The 24,738-nt window shown below is 36.3% G+C and overlaps 1 protein-coding gene across 1 annotated transcript in view; it reads right to left on the bottom strand.

Moving 5' to 3' along the window:
- plch2a (phospholipase C, eta 2a) overlaps nt 1-24,738 on the bottom strand; it is a 162,224-nt gene that overhangs the window by 51,588 nt on the left and 85,898 nt on the right. The window contains exon 3 of the mRNA XM_077224548.1: nt 422-568. Coding sequence (XP_077080663.1) covers nt 422-568 — 147 coding nt within the window. The remainder of the gene's footprint in view (nt 1-421; nt 569-24,738) is intronic.

Raw genomic sequence — 24,738 nt, 5'->3', positions numbered from 1 at the left:
TGTTGAATGATCCTCATAAGAAAGAAAAATGAATGAAATTAATGTAGTGTCTGATTAGTTTCTCTTCGTTCTTAAGTATCCCGCTTCTCATTTTTGTTCTCTTAAGAAAAGAGTAAATTCTGCAATTAACACTGCTCAATAGTTTTCAGATCTCAATATGAACTCAAACTGTTCATCTAATTTAAAGCAGATACTTAAGTGATATATGACTAAGATCTCCATTATCTTAGTGTTGCAACATTAGTTTGATAGCCCTATTCTTCAGAGACAACATCTGACAAGACAAGATTGATACTTGCATAAAGCATATCAACAAGTCTTCTGAGCTATTGATTTTCATTGTGGTCAGTAATAGAGAGGGCTATCAAAAACAGTACATTGAGAGTTGAGGCATAACCTCAGCAATAAGAATGAGACTTACTTTTGGCTTTCTCGTTCTTCCTAGACGGTCGCCAGCGGATGCAGGACTTGTGTTCGTCCAAGTAGAAAAAGCGCACCAGGCCTTTGGATCCTCCACGCAGTTTCACCATCTGAGTGCCCGTCTGCATGGAGCTCATGCATTTCTCCACTAACAGAGACACAAGAGACAGGGATGATTTCAGGCATCTACTGTACAGTACTGTCTACTGTTTTCATAAAGAAATACAATGAAAAAATAGAAATAGAAAATCAATTCATAAACAGATGAATGAACGAAACAATAATAAAACATTAGATGGCTGGATATTGCACTCCCTTTCCACCCAAATCTATAAATAAAACATGATAATGTTCTAATATTTGTGGTGTATGAGAGCGAACATACACCAATGATATTTTTATAATTTCAAATGGCAGAGGTATAGTAATCTACCTCTGACACTTTAAGTGCCACGGTTATACTATGTTTATGGATATGTAGCACAGTGATGCAGTGTAAATGTGTTAAGAGGTTAAATTGTCTGCTACTCGTGATATTATTGGTAAACCCTACCCAAGCATTTTTCAGCATTTTTCCTGTGTGTACGTTACCCAGAGGACTAACAATCCATCAAAATATCTGACATGCTCCTGAAACGGCCAGCAATCAATACTGTGACCTTTATGTACCTGATCAAAATCGAAAATTAATTTTCAAACATCCCTTCACAATACAACAATTGTTTGGCAAGATTGAACATTTCTCTGTTCATATACTGCACTTGGAAACAATCATGCGTTCTAAATAACTGCCACATTCTCTCACTCTTACATTTTCTCCAAATGGCTCATTCCGCAATTGACACACAGTTGTGAAATGTTTAAACCTGTCTGGACTAATGTTTTAACACTGTGATGAAAGCGGCCATGAAAATGGAATTTATTGAAATAAGCAAGCAATGTTACAACATAAATAACACTTCCAATTTACTGTTCTCCTTATAAAACAAACTGTAAGAGTACCATGGAACAGTGATGCTTTGACATTTACATTGCATCACTGTGCTACATATCCATAAACATAGTATTACCGTGGCACTTAAAGTGTCATAACAGTGAGAGGAAAAAACTAACAAGAACAAAATCCCAGCAGACTTTACTCCACCAAACTGCCTTCAGGAACAGAAATGACTGCACACTTTTTGTTTTTCATTATTCATGCACTTGAACAGAAAGAGTGTGAAGTAACACTTAATACAACACAGATCTGGCTTTGATGAAGAAGTTTCTTCAGAGAACAGACCGCTGTTACATAAACAGCAGATGAGCTGAGAGACTATTATATAATAATAAGTGAATTGTTCACAATAGTGTGCCATTGCTCTATGTTTCCATCTCTTAGTATTAATGCGGTATTAATATTGGCAGAGCTCATCTGAGGTGGCTCTTTATTTGATAATTATGCAGGAAGCATCGACAGACAGGATGTAATATAAGAAGATTTGAGCAGATTGCTAAATCCAGGTTTGAGTGATTGGTGTATACGCTTGTGTAATTCAGAATGACTGTACACTGATTGCATGGCTGAAATACCTTGTCTAAGGCCAAGCGGTGATCCCAGTTACTCATTGAGTTCCAGTATTATCTATATTTTAACTACTAAAAATCCCAAATTTTTAGTTCCAATTAGAACCAGAAATGCTTTACAGCCTGATCTCAAAGGAGATCTCTAGCTATGTAGAAAACCATCTAAAGGTGCTTTAAAAGGATAGTTCACCTCCAAAAATATATTTCAAAGGAGAAAGAAATGCATACGCCTTTGGAACAACATGAGGGTGAGTAAATGATGACAGAATATTAACTTTTAAGTGGCTATCTCTTTATGGTTAACATGAAGTTGCATTTCTGCTATGGACTGGCCATCCATCCAGGATCCTTGTGACCCTATATAAAACATGCGGTTTGGAACATGGATTAATGAATTTTACATTTGCAATGTGACAAGTCTCTGAATGAAATAATATATTAATGAAGCAAAAATGTAGGATGGGGCTCCATTTCATATGTTGGGAAATACTGTATTATAAAATGGTCATATGCTTTAATGTTAAATTGCTCAGAATTATTACTATAGGCAAAAATTTGAAAGACAGCATCACAAAATGGGAGCCTAAAACTTTTTTTCAACCTCTTTTTTTTCAGGGGTTTAACAAGTTAAGACAAACATTTATTTTCCTTGTAATAACGACCACTGATGAATCATTTACAATAAGACCAGGAATGTGCATTACAAATGTAAATAGAGTCAAAATAAAGTTTAAACTTACCCACACACAAAAAAATGCTAACTTAAAGAAATGTAAAGCACACCTAGAGCTTTTTATTTTCACCAAAGAACTAAACTCAAGAACAACGGAAAATGGTTCTTGATACAAAGAGGTTATACAAAGAACTGTTGAAGAACATTTATTTTAAAAATGTGGAATGTATCCGGCAACCTTTGTGGCTGATTTGCCAGATAAACCTTTAAATAGAATGTAGCCTGGTTTAACAAAAGTTCTATGAGATAATGCCAGCTCAATGCACCATAAATTCAGGCAGCCGTTTTTTCCTTAAAATGCTCGCAAGAGCTTTGGTCTTTTAAATTGATCCAATCTTTATTGCTGAACACACAGCAGGAAGTTCAGAATCAATAGGGGTTAAGCCAAACTGCTTTTTGATTGTTAGAACAGTAGATGCCAAAAAAAAAAGAAGAGTGCTTTAGTGAATGTATCCCATGTTGTGCAAAAGCAGTCTAATGCAAGCGTTTCCCATGTGGTACCTCATCAAAAACACTCCTCTAGTGGGTCTGAAATGGTTGCTATGGAAACCAGGTTCATGGTTGAAACGTTTGAGAAACCTAAATGGAAATTTAAGAAAACAGACTAGCCATGTTGTTCATTGACCAGCTTCAATACTCACATACTCTAGTTGGCTCAAGAAAATTGTTGGCAACAAAATGTCAAAAGAAGATGCACTGATTGATGCCATTGTAAGCCCATTTATCAGAGTTGAGACTCTAATGCTGCCACATAGCAGGTCAAAGGGGTTTGTCTGCAGGAAGTGTGCCAGATAAAAGTAAGGTAAACCTCTCAAGCACCATCCAACAGGGAATTAAAGCTTAAAGGGATTGCCCATATGTCACTCCATGTACAAAAAGGTGCCTTTCCATCATGCCACACAAAAGAAATCAGCCTTCTTGACGTCTCAATGCGTTGATGAAGCCAAATGTCACACTGGTATGTTGTAAACAACCGAGAAAGAATTTTGGAAAGCAAGAAAAGAATGACATTCAATTGCTTTTTTTTTGCTGGCAAGTATCTAATTTTTACAAGCCTCACAATTGATTTATAGGTTTGGAATGTTCAGTATAGTGATGTTTTATTTATTTATTTATAAGTAACACAAATTATAAAATATTTTTGTAAAACAATGCTTAGTTTTTTCTTTTATTTTATGTATTTTTTTTATTTATATGTATTTTTTATTTTTATTTGAAATGTATTTTATTATTTTATTTTAGGGGGCTCCAATGCTTGGTTGTAATTTATGAATACTATGGGATACACATCTAAGGTTGGTCTCTTTTTAAAGAAAACATTCAGCAGATTATAATATTGCAGAAGTGAAAGCAGCTTCAAATAAAGATAAAAAAGGTTACAGAAGTTTATTGTAAAGCAAATGTACTGAAATTTTCCATTTCATATACACTTATACATTTTACAAAATAAGTAGGACTCGAAAACTGCTTGAAAATCAAAGCCATATTTCTAACCAAGTTGTTTCCAAATTTGAAGTTGATATCACAAACATTAAGCCAGCTATACGGTTATAAAATACCATTTTCATTGTAATGCAATGTCCAATTAAAAACATTTTTTCTCTCTTGAGTGTTTAAGCTTTCGAATTATGCTAAGATATGAGATAAAAAAAGTGTGCCAAGTGTCCCACAACAAGGAAACTGACAGTTAACAGGATAACATATGACCATGAAACATATTAAAACTAGCCTATACATTTAGTGATAGATGTTTTGAAGGGAATACAGGTTCAAATTCCAGCCTAACCTGGTCACGGTCTGGGTTGGAGGAAAGGAGCGAGGACTCCAGAGCACGAACACTGGGTATTTATTAAGTATTAAAAAATAAAACAAAATACAAATAAAAACTACCCCGTGGGGGAAAACAAGACAGGCATCAAGGAATTCCAACTGGACTGTATCAGGAACAAGAAACATGAGTGAACATAGACAACGAACCAGAACAGGACTGCAAACACAGGGAGACTAAATAGGGAAGCAAACAAAAGAGGGTAACGAGGGACGACAGGAGGGGCAAATGAATCAATAATCAGGTAACAAGATGCAAGGGGCTAGACAATCAACAGGAGAGCACATGGCACAAGGGAACACCTGACACGCCATGTGCTCACAACAAACAGGACTATAACACAAGCACATGACAAACCGGGAGTGTCAGGCCTTGTCCACACGGACACAGGTATTTTTATAACCGTGACTTTTTTTACGCAGTTCGGCCGTTCGTCCACACGGAAACGCAGTATCAGGTCACTGAAACCAAACATTTTTGAAAACCCCTGCCAGGGTGAGGATTTTCAGAAACGCCAGTTGCAGTGTTGTCGTGTAGACAGTAAAACCGAGGTTTTTGCATTGCGACGTCCGAGTGTGCGCCGTTATCCGCTGTGTTTGACATCAGATTGTGCGCCGCTGAGTGCTCTTCACAGCGCTTGATAGCATGTTTTTGCATTTTCATGTAGATGGAGATTTTTTTTTTTAACAAAAGAAAAATTCAACTGACATTGACCGTCAGTGATCAGTATTTTTAATTAAATGAAAAAGGTTTACTGTGGAATGTGCATTTAGACTTGAATGGGGATTTCAGACAGCATTTTAGATGAAAACTGTTTTTTTTTTAAATAAATTAAAATATTTGAATGAATAGACATAATGCTTCTGTTTTGATGTCACTCTATAAGCTTGATCAGTTTACAAAGCTTTCTGTGTATTGTACACCCACAGCTGCATTAGTAAGGGCCTGTCCTAATACCAACAATTGTGGTTTAGGCCACTTGAGAGTGTGTGCATGGAAAGGTTCAAAGTTCAAAGCCCTTAATGGACACAAAATCCTTCAAATCAATATTTGAGGGTAAGTGTATCCCATTATTCAGGTTGATTTGCTCCAAAATTGTACGATTCTGAGGAAAATTTCCAGTTAAATTACCTAATTAGATATTAAATATGATTTGGTAGTAAAACAAAGTGTTGCACATTTTATTGGTGCAGATATGAGTATGTATTTGTATTTATACGCATGTATAACACTTCCACCAAACCACCTTGTTGAACAATGTATTTTGTAACACAATTGCAATTGCTTTTTATCACTTAATCAGAAGCATCACAAATCATGTTGTCTGGGACTACTGAACAGACATTTAGCCTAGATGTTTATTTCAAAGTGCTTTGAAAATCAAAATGTGTAAATATAGCTCTGTAAAAATATTACTTACAGTTTTACAACACTATGTTGTAAGTGTGTCCTACTGGGTAATGAAAAGTTCTACACACACTTGCAGTCTTCACGCCCACTTGAACACTTGGGCCAAATACAGGAAATAGGTCATGAATAGACAAGTGGTCAAAATTCATTAAACTAAAACGATTCAATAAATCATTTGAAGAAATACAAAGCTGGCAGAAATAATCAATTTATTTAATTGATCTCTTACCGAATAAGCCTAGCTTCCATTTGGATCCATACACAGTTTTATCCCCAGTCCAAAAGAATCCCGCCATGAGTCGTGACAGGGTCAGCTTGTGGAGAGCCTTAGAACAGGCAATTGCTGCCACTTGGGTTGATACTCGGGCTAGAGGTGTTGCCCGCTTAGCGGCAGGCACTGGCTTCATTTCAAGCGCTAATGTTGGGGGCATCCCGGCAGAAGTGACCGAACTGGCAGGCATGACAGCGGCGCACATCGCTCTTGAGTTTTTGCCGACTTACTAGCGTGTCCTTGATTTCTTTCTCGTGCTTTGCTTCTTCTGACTTCCTGCCTTTATATCCCTACAATCACTCTTTCAAACAAAGCTCTAGGCAAACCTCCATCCAACAACGTTTTTCCAGGGAAAATCTGACGGCAAGAACACAAACTAAACGTCCAAACCCACAGGATTTGATGGATAGTCTTGCAGACATCAGAACAGTTTTAGCATCGGCAGTCTAGGGTAGAGCTGTCTTTCTGATGGCATGCTGTGAGATGCCGTACTAGTAAAGATGCTAACTTATTGACTGTGCAACACCTGTCAAGCTGACACTTAAATCCCCTCAGAACTGTAATCCAGGGATGGGGGATTTAGGTAGCTTATTGCGTACAGAACCACAGAGACAGTACAGAGACAGGAAGAGATAGAGAGAGAGAGTTATTCCATTTATCAGCTCTTCCTATAATCATAAAAGCATCTACATGATTGTTTCTAACAGCTGAGCATCAAAGTAATGATGTAATGTAATTGTATTTTCCCATAAACAGGGAGATCATACAGGTTTTTAGTGGTTCTTACTAAAGCAAGCATCACTGTTCGTATTGCACATACTATATAAATCAATCCTTAACCCTTATTATTAGAATTTAGATTTATGATATTCAACTAAGTTAACAGAAGATAAAATAGGCAATGGATAAATTGATATTCCAGGTAATATTTAGCCTATATAAATTAACTGGAATATCCACTGAACTGATAGACAACAAAGAAGACTCAAAAAATGATTCCATAACCTTTTATACTGCATACAGGTAACTGCTAAATGGGCTAAAGCTTGTTTCAGGTAAATGAGCTGTAGCATGTTATTGTTTTATGAGCACATGTGCATATTTTCACTTAACTTTTAAAGGAATCTATAATATCTACTTAATGTCCTTTTAAAAACAAAGTTTTTGTAATATAAATGTGATGGATAAATCTATAATAAAGTAATAAATAATGACGGTACCTACTGTATGTCCCATACTGATGCAAATGAAAAGCGCTCAAGCTGAGTACTGTTGCTATGGTTACCACCTCAGTCTAATACACCTTTACTTCACAAGCGTTTATTTGGAGCCAGGTAGCGTAGGTAGCTCAGGTAACGCATGTATTAATGAAACAAGGGTTTTTGTTTTTCCTGGGTCAGTGGTTGGAACAACAGTATCGGGATGAAAGTGTGCTATGTCACCTAATGTCTAATTAAGTGTTATTTAAAGGATCTGTTTTTATTTTTTTATTTTATGAAAGGCTTCTCTGATAACTGTTTAGTAGAATGGAGTCCTTCTTTGCCTCACTGTCTAAGCAGGCAGAGGAAATTATATGGTAGCACAGGTTATCTTTCACTTTAAAAAAGCTTGAAATCATCCAAAATTATTTAAATGTGTGTCAGGGTACACTGTGACTAACAAACAGATGGAAAAAATGCTAAAAGATAATTTAAAAAAATAGTTTTAGGAATAAACAAGATGGTTGAAAATTGCTGGTTGAAAATAATTTGCTGTATTATGTCTAAATGGTTCTGCATGTAGAAATGACTCTACCAGGTTGTGGGTTAAAGGAAAGGCAGAGGTCACACTGTAATACAGTAGCAAATGCCTGGTGAAAGGCACAGTGTCAGTGCTCTGGCTGCTTGAACTCCCTGCTATGTTTAAAAATTCCACCCCAGCATGCACCTGAGAAACCCTTGCACTCACATGCACACTGCAGGCTACTGCGGTCAATACAAAAGGACAAGATGGGGTCAACAAAAGCTCTCAATCTGTTTTCAAAGGCAAGAATGGGTTATACTTAAACACACTTCCACCAAACCACCTTCACATGCTTTATTGATTCAAGCAATTTCCTTAAACCAATAAAATGTGAAAAAAAAGTTGCATTTAATTATAGCCCCACCCCTTTTCTGCGCTGCGCTCATTGTGTTCTGTCTTCCAATTTGTATTTCCACACCATGACGGTAAGGTCTTACGGATTTATTAATGAACCACTAGTTTTCAAAACTTCCCTGTCTACTGACATTTGTTATGACATCCGCTTCAAACAAATAAATGCCCATTATAACTTTCGTTATCTCTGCAATAAGTAAATCCACTTCACCACCTAAATACTCTTCGACAGCGATGCCATAGAACTATACAGAGCTACTGCAAAAACGGACGTTCAAAGACAAAATTCTAGAGATGGTTGCGCGTGTAACGTACGGACAGAGGCGGTCGGATCCATGTGCAGAACTTTATTAGAACTGGAACATAAGCAGAACCAGGCACACAAATAAACAAGGGCAATCCAATAACTCGTGGTGTTAACAGGCGTAGGTCGAGGTAGGCAGCACAGGTTCGCAAACAGTCCAGGATACAGGCAAAGGTCGAGAGTCCAGGGAAACACGGAGAAACAGAACATGGAATAACGCTCAGAAATGCACGCTTACAGTGTAACAAGACTTCGCAAAGGACAGAGGAGAAACACAGGTTTAAATCAGGAGCTCAATAACCAATAATGAAACACAGCTGAACATAATAACATAATGAGTCCATGGGGAAAACATAACACAATGGGAGAGTGCCCTCCAGTGGCTCTCGAGGGCACTACAGCTGCCGATCGTCACAGCGCGCTTGTTTCTCTGGCACATGTAGAAATAATTCAGAATCAAATATGTGCGGCACACTAGCCACTCAATAACAAAATAAACACAGAAAAAATGACAGTGGTGAGAAAGCAGCAGTTAAGAATCTGAAAGTAGAGATGTGTATATGTTTGCACCAGCTTTGCAATTCACAAGCATTATGGCGACAGATGTGGTAGGCTTAATTTTAAAAGGCTTAAAATTACACTGTTATGATCGTTTGATTATAAAGAATATATGAGACTATAGACTATAGAACTGATTATGTGAGAATATAGTTTGAATGAATCCCTTTTCTTTGCATGACACATTGCAGTATATTACAGTACAGAACGGCTCTTTTGGCATTATCCTGAACATTGTATAAGCATTTGTTCATTTCATGTGTCACTGAACAGAAGAAAGGCTCTTGGGAGCGTGTGTAACTATCACAATGTTTTGATTTCCCAGCAACATTCAGAATCCTTCAGATAAAATCAGTCTACAGGCTTTTATAGACAACCTAGGAAGTCGAGGAAGGTCTCATTTTGTCAAGTTTCGTTAGAAGCTGTTATCACATTGGCAATAAAAAAATAAAAAAAATTCTTGAAATCTTCGCTTGTCTGGTTTATGCTACTCTGAGCAATGTTTGAACTTTGTATTCGGAGCACTTCTTGCGTTGTTTTTGCCTCTCCACGATGACTCGCTTGGTTTAATCCTCAAATGTAAGTCGCTTTGGATAAAAGCGTCTGCTAAATGACTAAATGTAAAATGTAAATGTAAATGCAATAAACAACATTCTTACATAGCCCCTTTAAAGAGCCTTTTTAGGTTTCACTTTATTTTGATGGTCCCTTTAACATATTCTGTTCACTATAAGTAATGTTTCACCTACATGTCTACTAACACTTTAATGAGAGTTAGTAGACATGTAGGTGAAGCGTTACTTATAGTGAACAAAATATGTATTAGTATTAGTAGACTGGTAGGGTTAGTAGAATAAGTTGACATGTAGTTTCAGAGTTAGTAGAATCTCTGTTGGGGGAGCATCACAATAAAGTGTTTGCTGATATTAAGCAGAGAGTCTACTAATACTGATAGTTAGTTAACATGTAGTGGCAACGTTACTAATAGCAAACAAAATGTTAAAAAGGGACCATCAAAATAAAGTGTTACACATTTTTATATTGGTCTAATTGAAAAACATGGTTTCCAATGTTTGCCTAATACCACTATTGTAAAAATTAAAATATTTTTATTTTATTTTAATAGTATTTTCACTCGACACCAGAGTGTTGATGTGTAGAATACGTTAAGTGAAAATTCAACTTTCATATTATAGCTAATTTATCAAAAATCCAAAATGTTTACATATTAAGTAACATTTTGGCTACAGTCTAAAGAAAATATATTGATTAAGTATCATAATGGTTTTTATACTAAATAATTATTTTACCCAGCAAGAATGTTCAAGTTCAAGTTTTTGAATAATATTAAATCAAAATGTAAGGCTTAAAACAAACCGTAAAAAAAATTTGAGAAAAAAACAAATACAGTTGGCTGTAACAAAATATTTTGGTTTTTTTTCTCTCTTTTTTTCAGTTTAGCTCTTATGAATGCTAGCAAGAATGCTATGAATGGTCAAAAAACTTAAGATGTGCAAGTGCAAATTAAGATTTAGGTTTTTGCAGTTTCTTTTTCAGATTTGCCTAACTAAAGATTTTTTTTTTAATTCTCTGAACAAAAAGAGAGGTTTCTTGCTGACATGTGTACAGTATATAGATATTTGATGTTGAACAAACACGTAGAGTACAGGGCTGCAAGCCATGAGATTCCTTGTTTGATCCCACAAGAACGAGGTTAGTTGTAACACACTTGTTTTAAATACTTCCACACATGCTAGCATGATGAAACTTAGTGTATTTTGCCAAATCAACACTATATACAGAAAAAAAATGCGCCAAAATTCAGAAATCTTTGGAAAATATCACTGAACATTTATTTAACCATAGCAAAAGTAAATTTTGTACTTATGTTCAATTTTCATCTCAATTTTTCGTGTTTGGTTTTTATTTAAAATTAGACAAATCTGATAATATTTTATTTCTCCAATCTGTTATTTAAAAGTTGAGATGGTTGTTTAATGCTGACCAGCAGAAGACACTTGCCGGGTTTAAATCCCAGTTGTGCAGGTGGGGTGGGGAATGTTGTAACACTGCGTTACAATGTGCCCCTATTTGAACTATGATATTCTATTCTATACTTTTATGAATTCTATGAAAAAAAATGCGAATAAAGACTGAGAGTCAATGTTCAGAAATGATTAATTATTAATATGTTTTGAACTATGCTGTATAGCAGTTATTTGCGGTGTGTTTGTTTTCAAACTCAAAAATTAGTTTCTTTTTAATTATAAAAAAATGCCATTATTTTAGATGAAAAACTTAATAATTGTATTTTATTGAGAAAATATTTTAATATTTCTTGTATATTTTTTTGATTGGATCAGATTACATTTTAAGCTGTAATATGGTTATGTTACAATGTACCCCTCACATGTTACAACCTCACAATATGCCACCTATGGGGCATATTGTCAAAGTATACGCTGTACTAATGAAACAAAACCACATAATTGTACTAGATATGTGGGAAATTAATGTGGGAAAAAATAAATAACTCTGAACCCAAAATAGGTTTACAAAAATGGAGAAAGTCAAAAAGCGTTAGCTCCGCTCTCGTTTAAAAATCATGCACTATGGTAAATAATGTTTTGAGATCATAATATAATATTTTGCAAGGAGCCACGTGAAAATAAGTTTTTCAGTTTTTATTAATCTGTAATCTGTCCTTATAATTTTGTATGAAAAGGATTAAAAGTGCTTGCTGTTTTACTGTGTCTAGTGTTCATTTCTGTTGGAAGCTGCAGTGATATGTATGCATTGGTACGTATTTTGTGTTTTGCAGAAATGTTGCCACAGGTATGTTTTTCCAATGAGACTGTGCTGCCTTTCCCCTATAACAGAGGTGTCCAATTCTGGAGGGCCACTTTCCTGCAGAGTTTAGCTCCAACACACCCGCCTGGATGTTTCTAGTGATCCTAAAGACTTGATTAGCTGGCTCAGGTGTGTTTAATTAGGGCTAGAGTTAAACTCTGTTGGATAGTGGGATAGTGACCTTCTAGGAACAGGACTGGACACCTCTTTCCTATAATAAGATTTTCAGGTACTGGAGATATACCTGCAGAGTTCAGTTCCAACCCTACTCCAACACACTTATCTGTAATTATCAAGTGCTCCTGAAGATCTTAATTAGCTGGTTTGGTTGTGTTTGTTCATAGTTGGAGGTAAACTTTGCAGGAATGTAGATCTCCAGGAACAGGATTAAGCACCCCTGTTCTATGGTGACATCTCGTGGAAATCATGAAAGCATGACAAATTCTCCTGACAAAAAGTAAATGCCCTGTTCTGAATCTGTGAGGCTGACCAAGCTGAGAGGCTAGAGGAGTAGCTTCAGTTCCTCTGACAATTTGAACTGTCATGTTGCTATCAAGATGAACAGATGTGAAGGGGTCATAATGCCACTCTCATAGGTGCTACATGCTGGCAATATGTGCTCTGTGGAAGGTCTAGACTCAGGATGGTTTTGTGGGACTTCAGGCTCTTAAAGGACTGAGTCTATTGGAAGCTTACCTTCAACAGATGGGCCATATGGTTGTCTGGTTAAACAATCAATGTTGTTTGCCAACACATGCAGCAGTCATACTATGCCAGCTATACCATGCCGCCTTCGCCCATTACTCTATTCTGAGTGCAAGATCTGACCACACATTGTCCAAAATGAACAAGTGTGAAAAGGAAAAGAAAGCCCTCATCAGTAACCATCTGGCTTAGGTGAGCTTTGTGTTCTTCACCAGCAATATTAACCTACCAGCAAACTAATGAGATGTCTGCTTCAGTCTCATCCCTTCAAGTCATCCTGGGAAGAAATGTGTTTAAGTCAAGAAGAAAAAATTTTTTTTGGGGCAATTTCATATTTCACTTACAGAGACAGGAAACCTGTTTAGCCCTGCTGCAGCAAAATGAAAAAAGATGCACATTTGCAATTGATGCTCTACCAATGTACATTCTTGTGGTGCCAGAAAATAATCAGAAATTGCTTTTATTTCCTGGCAAGCAATCATACAAAAATGTATTTCCACCACATATAAATATTCTGGCATGACTCTTTAATTGGCACGTTTCCAATTTAAACAGTCTGCGCGTATAAAAAAAAATCCTGTTTCACACTGGTAATTGACATTGTGGTTTATGCAACGTTTATGTGAGTTCATCTCATAAATGTGATCGTTCAGAAGACTTGAAGCCAGCTTTAACTTGTATGATGTTTTAGTGATGTTTTAGATATTCTGACGTCAATTGTTGCATGTTAACACAAGATGCATTGCAGGTTGGCATGACATCTTCTGCATGTGTGATTACATTCTTGGGTAAATGTATGGCCACTACCCATGCCAAACAAAATCGCAAACTACTAAAGCCAAATAAAGTTGCACACTGCTATAGAACCTCTGACGTAAATAGATTAACTATAGAGATTGCAATTGGTGTGACTTATTTACATATAAACTATACTAATACTAAAATAGTTGACGTTTTATTGCCACTGTGTTAATATTTACATATAAACTATACTAATACTAAAATAGTTGACGTTTTATTGCCACTGTGTTAATTTCAGCTGGAACAGCAGTAAATCATAGTATATTTAAGTTTTTGGAGTTGTGCAAAAATGTAGGTCGAAGCACGTTTCCAATGAGCCTATATTGAATAGACTCTCTAGATTAAACAAACAGCACAGGCAATGGATTTCCTCAGTACTTAACTTTTGGAAAAAAATCCCATGGCTAATGGCATACCCATTATCAACCATGTAGTATATTTTAAACCGATTAAATATTCATAATATTGAAAGACAATTTTAATGTTTAATACCAATTTACATTGCTCAATCTCTTTCTCTACATTGGGTCAAATTATACAGCGCCTGAAGTGTGTTGTAATGTATACAACACATTTGAGCTATTTTACTGTACTTTACGGCTCTATATATTTTTACTATCAGAATTCACACAAAAAAATTACATTTAGAGGGATTTTGACTTTTGACTCAATACTATAGTTTATACAGTACTGTGCTTTGTTGAAAGATTAACTCTAATTTGCATGTATTGAGATTGTGGTCTGTTCTTTTCAAAAGCAAGCAGGTCTGTTTTAATTATCTCTAATTGTATCTCAGATGAAAGTGAAATCACATTGCTCTTCCCCTTACACACACTCACACACCCCTCACAGGAAACGCTCTGGTTGGATCACAAGCGTCAAAAGCGACACAGAGAGGGCAGTCTCCAGCGTGGAGAGAAAGGGAGTCTGAATGAACAGATGGCAACACAGGGGAAAGGATACAGTGCCCTGCTGGTAAACTTTCCCCGGGTGAAGGCTTGGCAAGGGAGGGAGCTCAAATGTTCTGGTTTAGCTAATCCTGTGCCTATGGACGGCACTGACTGTTGAAAGATCATACATACATTTCACTCATCAAGAATCACTCATACATTTAGGTATAGTATGTGCACAGAATAGAATTCAACCACTGAACTAATACGTAAATGTTGCTTTGGCACAGTGAAGGGTGACCATGATTTTGCCAAGTTTTCCTGGATCAATGTCACGAAATATCTAAGTGGAAAGTGTGCAGGCCTGACTTTGAATTGTCATAGTAAACCAAAATGTTGCGATGTGACTACAGCTTACAGTACTAACACAAAGTAAAAACTATGCTCAAACACACCAGCACGTTTCACTGTCTTCAGCATAAAAGAACACCTCCCACATACAGCTAGCTTTGTCTATGCAAGAGTAATCTTTTCTGCCATATTTAAGGGAAAAAAGCACAAATCATACAGTATCTCACCATAGGAGCAAACCACAAACGGTTTTTAGAATTCTAAATTCCTTAATTCTCTTTAAATCTATCCTCTGTACATATATATATACCATAGTTTCAAAGTCTATATACCATATATACCATAGTCTATATACCATAGTTTAAAAGACAGGCACATAGTCGTACTCTCAACATTGCTATATTAAGAATTATATTATCGCTATATTTCCAGAATGAATCTATGTATGGAGCTGAAAATAGGTTTTAACAGAGGTTTCAATGAGGTATCAAGCCTTTCAAATAAAATAATGGAATCCTGCATTTTAAAATAACGATTACGATAACAAGATTAACAATAATGGCAGCACAGGAAATTCAAATACTATACAACTGATTAAAATTAACTTTTGATTTACTAGAATTCAGAGGTAAAACCTGTGAAAAAAAATGTCCTTTGTTCTCCACTGTCAAGTTTATTGACACCATTGCTCAGGTACAAAACAGCCCTTTCTTCCTCTTCACTATCAGAGAGAGATCTCATGTTAGGCAGGAAAAGCTGAAGAGAGCTTGATCTCCTCAAAGCACAACAGAAGAGATTGGGCAATGATTTTTGGTTAAGTGATGCTTCTCACCTTAACTATGTCTTCAGCTGGGTATTTTCAGTCTATAAAATGCCTGAAGTGGTTTTCAAATGCCAGTGCCTGACATACTCTGCACAGATGAATTTCTCTCAGTGACATTCTAATGAAATACTTGCATGAAGTCTTCAAAAGCAATATCTCAGGACAGGCAAACACACATACAAATGGAAGCAGAATACTTTGTGAGAGTTGTTGTCTAGCATGAATGTGTGGTAGCTGCTCTGAGTCTAATTTAAACCCTGGTGTCATCATGGTTTTGACTTTGCATTTGACATTAAGATTTTTAACGGATATGCTCAGATCCCATTTATGCTATGAATTCAACTTCATTCTTGCTAAGGGATAAACAATATTATGGGTGGGTTCAATCTGCATAGCCAGGCTAATCTATCTATCCAGACTATCTGAATTAATTTTGTCTGTAGAAGTACCACATCTGTCATTCACCCAGGCAAGGCCTTGGATTTTTGTGATCTCATCTGGAAATGATCTGGAACCAGCTTGATCGTCCAAATCAATTCAGGGTGTCCTAACCTTGTACATGCCAAACCATTGATGTTCCATCTTTGTTTGTTTTGCTTAGCCAGACACTGAGTACAAAGTCTAGTCCACACAGCTTATTCTAGCAGAACCTTCCCACTTTGACAGGAACATTTCGGTTGGCAGAAAAAGCAGGTATCTAAAGCAGAACTTAGAAGTGTCCAAGTACACCTTGTTTACTTGCTACTATATTAAGTGCCCCCCCAAAAAACAAAACAACAACAACAACAACAACAACAACAACAACAACAACAAAACAACAACAATTTGATATCTTTCAAAGATTCAACACCATGAACCTTGCAAGCGCTGTCAAATCCAATGACATGCACTTATTCAGAAACAGCCAGAAAACTTAGAATATACAACTTTGTTTCTTAGAAAGCTGATAATTTTTTTATTTTATTTTTACTCTTAAATATGTGTAACAACACCCAATGAGTTTGGATCTTGCCACCTAGAGAAAGCTTTTGCCATTTTTGAGTGCAATATGCATCAGACAGTCTGTTGATGGTCAGTGGGAGAGCCATAGGAATGCAATCTAAATCTAAGACTAGTCCCCCGTGAGAGATGTTCAGAGATGAAAGTTAAGCTTCACAGTTTGCTATTGAACCTCAGAGTTAAATACAGTGCCCATAGCCAAATGGTTGTTAGTGTAACAGTGCTGCTTTTCTTGCTCTACATATCAAAACTATCTCCAAATAGCAAGCAACTGTGCTCCTCGTATATATTCACTGTGCCCTCAGTAAGCGTGGCAGCAACAATTCCACATTACAATCCACTTACAAAATGTCTTTGCATCTAATGAGTGATACGGCTAGCTTAGTCTTTAGACCTTTTAATGTAGAAGGTCTTTAAATATGTTGTAGCTTTGGAGGATTCTGTATATTAGTGTCCTATATCAGTGCAGACAAAAGGTAAAGGTTTTGTAGAGGGGTCGATGTTTTCAGACACTTAAATGCTTGGTTTAAACTCAAGTTTGATTCCACCCTTCTTCCCCCCACTGGTCATTTTTCATAATATTTGGTTCTGCAACCAGTTACATTCTGTCATCAACTTTGTGTAAAACTCTGAGTACTAAAGGCTGCTTTTTACCATTCTATGCAATGATTCAAAGTTAAAATTATGTTTTTGGCCCTTTGGTATTACAAGCAAACCTTAACACATACAAAATTTTGCTTCTGTCTGCTGTGGATGTATTGAGAGAGATTCAGGATTTAAGCTGCTCTCTACAGGTAGTTTGTGCTTAGACATGCAGCAAAGAGAAATGTGTTATAATATACCATGGTCTGTCTGAATACTCGATTCTGAATGGCTGTAAGTTGTGCAATAAATTAATGCACAGGTAGTTCCAAGTTAGTTTAATCACCGTTCTATAATAATTCACTGTTTTCACGCACACAGAGAACTGATTTCTTGCGACACAAAAACATTCAGGAGCAAAGAAGCATGTTATCAACGCTGCCCCATGACTTTTAGTAATAAAATAGTTTTGCTACTGAATGCAAACGAGCCGTAACTGACAAAAATAACCGTTAATTTTACCCTTCCAGTTAAATATGGCGCTGCAAACATCAATAACAACTTTAAATGCAAAGTTTTCAATGCTAGCAATGAGTACAGAGGTTCTTTGCCTCCACATTGTGCATTAAAATAATTTAATACACTGCTAGCTGTGGATTATCCCTTACTTATAACAGGCAAAATGTATTTCATTAATGGCAGTTCACTTCTGCATGCTAGGCTACATTATAGTACTTTTGCACTAATAGTGAAACTGTAATGGTGCCCAAATGAAAGGTACTCCACACCATCTTTTCAAGCAGACATGTAAATGGTTTGTTGGTGCTCACCCAAGTTCAGAAAGCAGCTTTCACCTCAACTACAGTAGGTACTCAACCAGAATGCCTTTTACCGCTGCAACTTGTACCGCGGCAAATCCAACGCGGCAAAAATAATCCAGTCTCATTTCAAAGTCGTTCGCAAAACGACCGCCAGGTGGCGCAAAGGGGCATTTAGCAAAACAGCCGAAATTGCCGCATTTTGAAACGTAAGTGCGGGGCTAATGTCAATTAACAGTAAGGATGAAATACTACATGGTAATTTCCAAATAATTTCAAAAGCAGTTCTGTTAATAATAATTGAAAAAAAAAAACTTAATGGGGTTTCATATACCGGTAGGCTATGAAAGAGTTTTTAAAAACATGGTTGTAACAAGGTGCGATTTGCCGGTGGGGGTTCCAGTGGCCTTAATACATTCACAGTTTTTCACGTCACAAAGTGTTTTGAACGAAATATTGAAGTTTATAATTAAGTGTTTTGGCACACCACGCCGTGGCGCTAAACATTATTCTAAAATCGTTTTTTACTCTGGCATGTTGAATTAGAGTTCGACAAACGCGGCGGCGCGTTCCATTTAATTTATTTTTCTCATAACAGCTAAAAGAACTTAATAGGCTATAGCCTACTTTGTAATTTTTGGTCATACAGATACGATTTCATCTTTTAAAACTGTAAAGGTCTACAATAGGCTAACGATAGAATGTTTTCTCGCTCATGTGAGCGAACACACACAGGAGAAACAAACGTTTGGACATTTCACTGAGACTTCATGGCCAAGTGGTAGAACTTACAGTTCGATCATTTAGATGACACAGGTTCAAATCCTGAACAAACATGGACTATTGTAAATTTTATATTAGTCTATTAATGCATTTATATCCTATTATTAATACAGAGAGATTTGTCTAGTTCTAAAACTCTGTTTCACCATATAGCCTAGTTTTTTGCACCATGCATTTCCATTTTAGACTGGAACAAATAGTAGCCTATCCAACAGAATGACTTTACATCTGTAAAATAATACCAATCGTAATTTCAAAAACAGTTCTGTAAAAAAAAAAAAAAAAAAAAATATATATATATATATATATATATATATAGCCTATATATTTTTTTTTGATTCCCTATAGCCTACATAGAGTTTTAAAAAATATGTTTTTAAGCTAAGTGCGATTTGCAGGGGGGGGCGGGGATTTCCGTCTGGTCTAAACATCCCTGCTTCTGCTGAATTATTTTAATCCTCCGCCCACCCCCTCCACAGTTATCAATGCTATAGGCTACTTCACCAATAGACCATATAAAATATATAAAATAAAGATATACAACAGGCACGTTTAAATGACAAACAATAAAATCAAAACCAACGTTTCAGTAGGCTAAGTTCATCGTTCCAGTTGCCTTAATGCACGGCTTTCAAAATTTCACAAAGCGTTTTGAGATTATGTTGAATGAAATATTGAAGTTTATAATTAAGTGTTTTGGCACACCACACCGAGTGGCGCTACACATTGTTCTAAAGTCTGGTTTTATTCTGGCATGTTGAATTAGAGTTCGACAAACGCGGCGGTTTTACCTCATGTAAGCGCTTCCCAATGAGGAAAGGACAAGGCAAGGGGGAAAATCTCGCTCTAATTAAATGTATAGGCTAAATCGCCCTGAATTAAAATGTAAAGACAGATCAAATAATTTATTTGTCGAAATGTTGCGATATTATTTCATTCAAGTTCATAATTAATCTATAAAATTTGATTTACTTTAACAGCAGCACCACGAAGCACTGTGGTTCGAGATTTATTTGAATAATAAAAAAAACCTTATTGTAATTAAATGAATTATTGAAATGAAATATTTAGTAATAAAGTTTCATGACAGAAATATCACTACATGTAGCTTAAATTATTTAATTTATTCATTATCAACAGTTTAACCGTGTTATTAAGGTGATATTTATATTTATTTATATTTATTCATGCTATTCAAAATACTGTGAATATGTTCATAATCTGTAAATGTTTATTCTGACAAAACCCAACTGTGACCATATATTTTTATAGTATTCTCATATTTTTTTTATATAATTTTATTTGTAGAATTTGTATTACTATGTTTCTTGTATCTGTATTTATATATGTGCACTGGAAGCTTCAGTACCAAGGAAAATTCCTTGTGTGTGCAAGCACACTTGGCAATAAAGCTCTTTCTGGTTCTGATTCTGATTTAATAGCCTAATGATGTAGCAAGGCCTAGAATAGCGATTTAAGTGTGAATTGCGACTTCTCTTTAACTCAGTCTCAGACTCAGAGCCTGTGGGGGGTTTGGAGGGACAGTGGCTTTATCGTGTGTGCAGGACAAAAGGTGTTAATGTTTCCATCTTTCATATGGAGATGTCAGATAGCCAGCCTGGTGAGCAGGCAAAGGCAAAATTCTTTTAAGGATAAATCTCTCGATGTGTCCAAATGTAGGCCCTAGCCTATAGCTTATTACATTATAAATATTGTAGTTTATTTATTGTATTTAAAGTTTTTTCACACAAAATGTCAACTAAAGTGGTCAGTCCAGTTGTTTGAAATAGTTTTGTAGAGGTTTAGAATGTTTGAGCAGTGTGTGTGATTGTCAACTGGCATTATCTAAACACGAACTGTTGACGAACGTGTTCATGCCAAGAGAATGCGAGTGAGCAGCAGATACATAGCTCTTTAATTCGAGATCAACCTCGTTTTATTGTAAGGTGAATTCAACAAGGCATGATGTGTCTTTGAAGCAACAAAGGCTAAATAATTTGTTATAGTTTTTTTTGGTGGGAGGATGACAAAATAAACTTGCTAAAAAAGGGTTCCAGCACGAGAGAGAGGCATAGAAAAACGCATGTTCTTAATTTATGTCGCTTTGGACTATTTTCGTTTTGTAGGCCTACTGTTTTATTTGTTTAATTTAGCTGCAATTTCTTTGGCAATACACATTTAAAATGTCGCAAGAATAAGATTCTGTTTCTTATTTTTGCATCGCAAAGAAAATAAACTCTAAACTCAATGCAACCCTGTTTTAAATAAATAAACTGTCCCGACACTTTATTTAAACCTTGAAATGTGCGATGGGGTTTCAGACCTAATTAACTTAATTAGTGTTCTTTTACATTTTCATTTGTTTTTATATTGAAAGCAATACTATTTAGTTAGTCTGTTATTTTGGGTAGCCAAGTCAACAAAATCAGTCTTTTTCAATGTATGGATCTGTTTTGAAAAATTAATTCCGTTGTTATGGCCGGGTATCAGTGTCGTTTCAGTTTCGTGAATTATTCACAAAACAATAATTTTTCTAAACGTAAATTAACGTCTTATGCTGTTCCAAAGCCTCATTGAGCCTAATATGTTTCTATTGCAATGTTTTGTGTTGAAATGTTTTCATTATTTATTCAATTTAATTTCAGTATTGTGATTATGAATTAGTTTAACTACAATGTTTCACTTGAATTCATCGGCTACCAGCTTTCAAACGCTCTGAATGAGCCGCGCTGCGGCGGCGATTACGCAATAGAGAGAATAAACTGACACTTCTAAAGTCTGTGAATGTAGCGCCTCTCAGCGGTTAAAGGCAGCAAATACACACCCGATTATTACCGCCGCGGTCAGCGGCGGCGGTAAAAGTATTATTCTGGTCAGTGCTTTAAGTGGCCCAAAAGAGGTGCCGGTACTCTATTATTATTATTTTTTATTTTTTTGCTGACTCCCCTCCTCCCCTGGGGTAACAACAACTATATTGAAGGGGTTTTATATACAGCAGTCAACAGCCGACCCTATAAAAAATAATTTAATTGTGGATTTGCTTGAGCTAGAAAGAGCTACTGAACATAAATAAAATGTGCAAAAGGGTATTTAAAACATTTTGAACAAAATGTACATAAAATAAATTATAAAACATAATAACATAATAACCATAGAACAGTAGAACATAAACATGAGTCTTGCTATGGTTCATTTCTTTACCCGTTTCACACACCCTCTCCGGACCACGTTGAGTTGACACCATGGTTAACACATGGACACTTATAATCGGATTGACGGCTCGATCGGACTAAAAACCCCTCATGTTAACACCCTAATAGATCCGATTGAGCTCGATCCGAATGACATTTCGATCGGATTGAAAGGGGTGGTTTATCCTTTATGTAGGCTAATCCGATCGAGAGAACATGTAAACACTTGATTGAAAACCGAAACTGAAAGCTGCGCATGTGCAATGACGTTAAATAAACGTAATGACGTATAACCCGTGGAACGAGCTGTTTGTCCTGTTGAATAAAGTGTCATATTAATAAGTTTCCCGTCATTCTAAAATTCTCATTTTACTCACGCGTATGTGAAGTGAAGCAGGACAACGTCCCACTAGTCCTCGTTGTGGATTCTGGTTTTGGCCGCGGGGAGGGGCTTTTTTACTGCGTGATCAGCACGGCAAAACGGTTAATATGCTCTAAATTATGACCAGAGACGAATTAATATTACGTCTGCTTTTTAAAACAAATAAAGAACCAATTGAGGAGAATATTTAAGCGCGGACAGCGGGAAACTCTGTATATTCGTGCAATTTGCGCGTGTCAAAAAATCTGATCCGATTTGAAACTTGTGACATATAAACGCGCACATCAACCCGATTACTTTATTTATCATTCATGTAAACACCTTGTTCGGATTCATCAATCGTATTGATTTCATTCCGATTGTGTCCTTGTAAACGTAGCAACTGACAGCGGCATAAGCGACGCATGCTCTTTTCACTTGTAAAACTCAAGGGTGTATGGGTAATGTAGTCTCTGCTCTCGGTGGGACGAATTAGGAAGCGTGCCGTGCATTGTGAAGGGCGCTCTGAAAAGCGGCAGCGCAGCCAAATGATTAAAACAGAAGTGCAAATGAGCGTACCGGTACGCTAAAAGCACGTTCTGGGCGCACGGAGAGGTGGCGGTACGCTCAAGAGCTATATTTGGAAGTGGCGGTACTGAGTACCGACGCGTACCGGCCCACTTAAAACACTGATTCTGGTTGAGTACCAACTGTAAATGAACCAAGGTCTGACATCAGACTGATCCGTGTGTTCAAAAAATAATCTATCGTGTCAGCCCTATAATCCGATGTGATCAATTATTTTAAAAATTAAAATTAAAACTTAAGAGCAAGAAAGAGAAAACTGTATGTACTGCCACAGTGATATGTAAACTCTCTGTAAGAGCCCGACCGATATGGATTTTTGGGGGCCGATGCCGATACCGATAAAAAAAGCCTGATACCGATATATCGACCGATATTATTTATGTGTACAGTAGCAATATTATTTATGTGTATTATAGTACAGTACCAGTCAAAAGTTTGAACACACTTTCCTATTGGTGTGTACAAACTTTTGTTGAGTACTGTATATAGAATACACAGTATTTAAACAGAATTAAACGTTTTGCAATGATCACTCAAATGTGGTGATCAAACACTTGTGTGACAAAGATATGTAATGGAGGCAGGGGGAATGATAGAATGAGAATGATACATTTGAGCTGTAACCAAACTAGTTTGCGTTGCATGTTATATTATATTATATTCTAAATACTGTTGCATAATCTTCCCTAACGACTTTGTCTTTTAATTAAGTCACAGTATATATAACACAACTTGTATCAATAAATATATCAAAGGTGTCACTGACATTATCTTCTATTTTTAGTCTTAATTCCTCTAATCTCTACCAGTGGAGGAATAACTCAGATCTTTTTACTAAAGTAAAATTTATAATATCATAATGAAAATGTTTTTAATTACATAATGTACAGACTTTTATACTATTTTAAATAAGTAGTAAGCAAAATGTACCTACTAAACATGAAACTAGGCTACTCTTAATGCAAAATGGCCCTATATAAAGTGTTATAATTATATAAATTATTGGAATATTGCTTGATGTTGTAACGTAGCGTTATAGGCAGAATGAGCTTTAACACTGTGTCTACACACCGGACGCGGCCGTTATTGCTCGTGTCGCAACAGCTGTTTACCCGAGACGCGGAAAAGCACCCGTTACAGAGCAGAATGGGCCATCCTTTTACTGTCGGAGATTTGTCGCTCGCGCCACGCATTTTAATCAATGTTTAATTAATCAATTGCTTGGATTTAATAAATAAGAAGTAAATATAGCAGACAATATAATCAGGACTTCTCAGCTGCGCGCTTGCAATAGTCACAAGCTCACACAATCCGTGATAGAGGCTGGCAGCAGAGAAATCAATTCAGTGAATTACACTGCACAAATCAAAAGTAATAGTCTACTACCCACTGGATGAAGAAGGGTTGGCTCTCAACAGAACATATAATATTCAGTTTATTTTATTTTTCGTGTTCGCATTTATGAGGAAAAAAACGGATGAGACAAGCTCCGAAAGCGGCACTAAAGTGCTTTAAAACTTTCACATAGACCTCGAACAGAAAGCACAAAGCCTTTCATTAAAGTCAATTCCGTTTTGAATTAATTATATCTTAATTTTAATCAATGTTTCATCTACCAAATGCCTGGATTTAATAAATAAGAAGTAAATATAACAGACAATAGATAATCTCGAAACGAAGGCGCCGGCGAGTGAACTGGAACTCGTCACATAAATGAACCGAAACTCAGCGTATAGACCTGGGAAATATATCTATTGAAATGTCTACTTT

The sequence above is a fragment of the Siphateles boraxobius genome, unplaced genomic scaffold (genome assembly GCF_051911475.1).
Source record: "Siphateles boraxobius isolate OS27281-9 unplaced genomic scaffold, OSU_SipBor_1 9, whole genome shotgun sequence".
Taxonomy (NCBI): domain Eukaryota; kingdom Metazoa; phylum Chordata; class Actinopteri; order Cypriniformes; family Leuciscidae; genus Siphateles; species Siphateles boraxobius.
The sequence above is the reverse complement of the archived record's forward strand: the minus strand, read 5'-3'. Positions and strand labels throughout refer to the sequence as shown.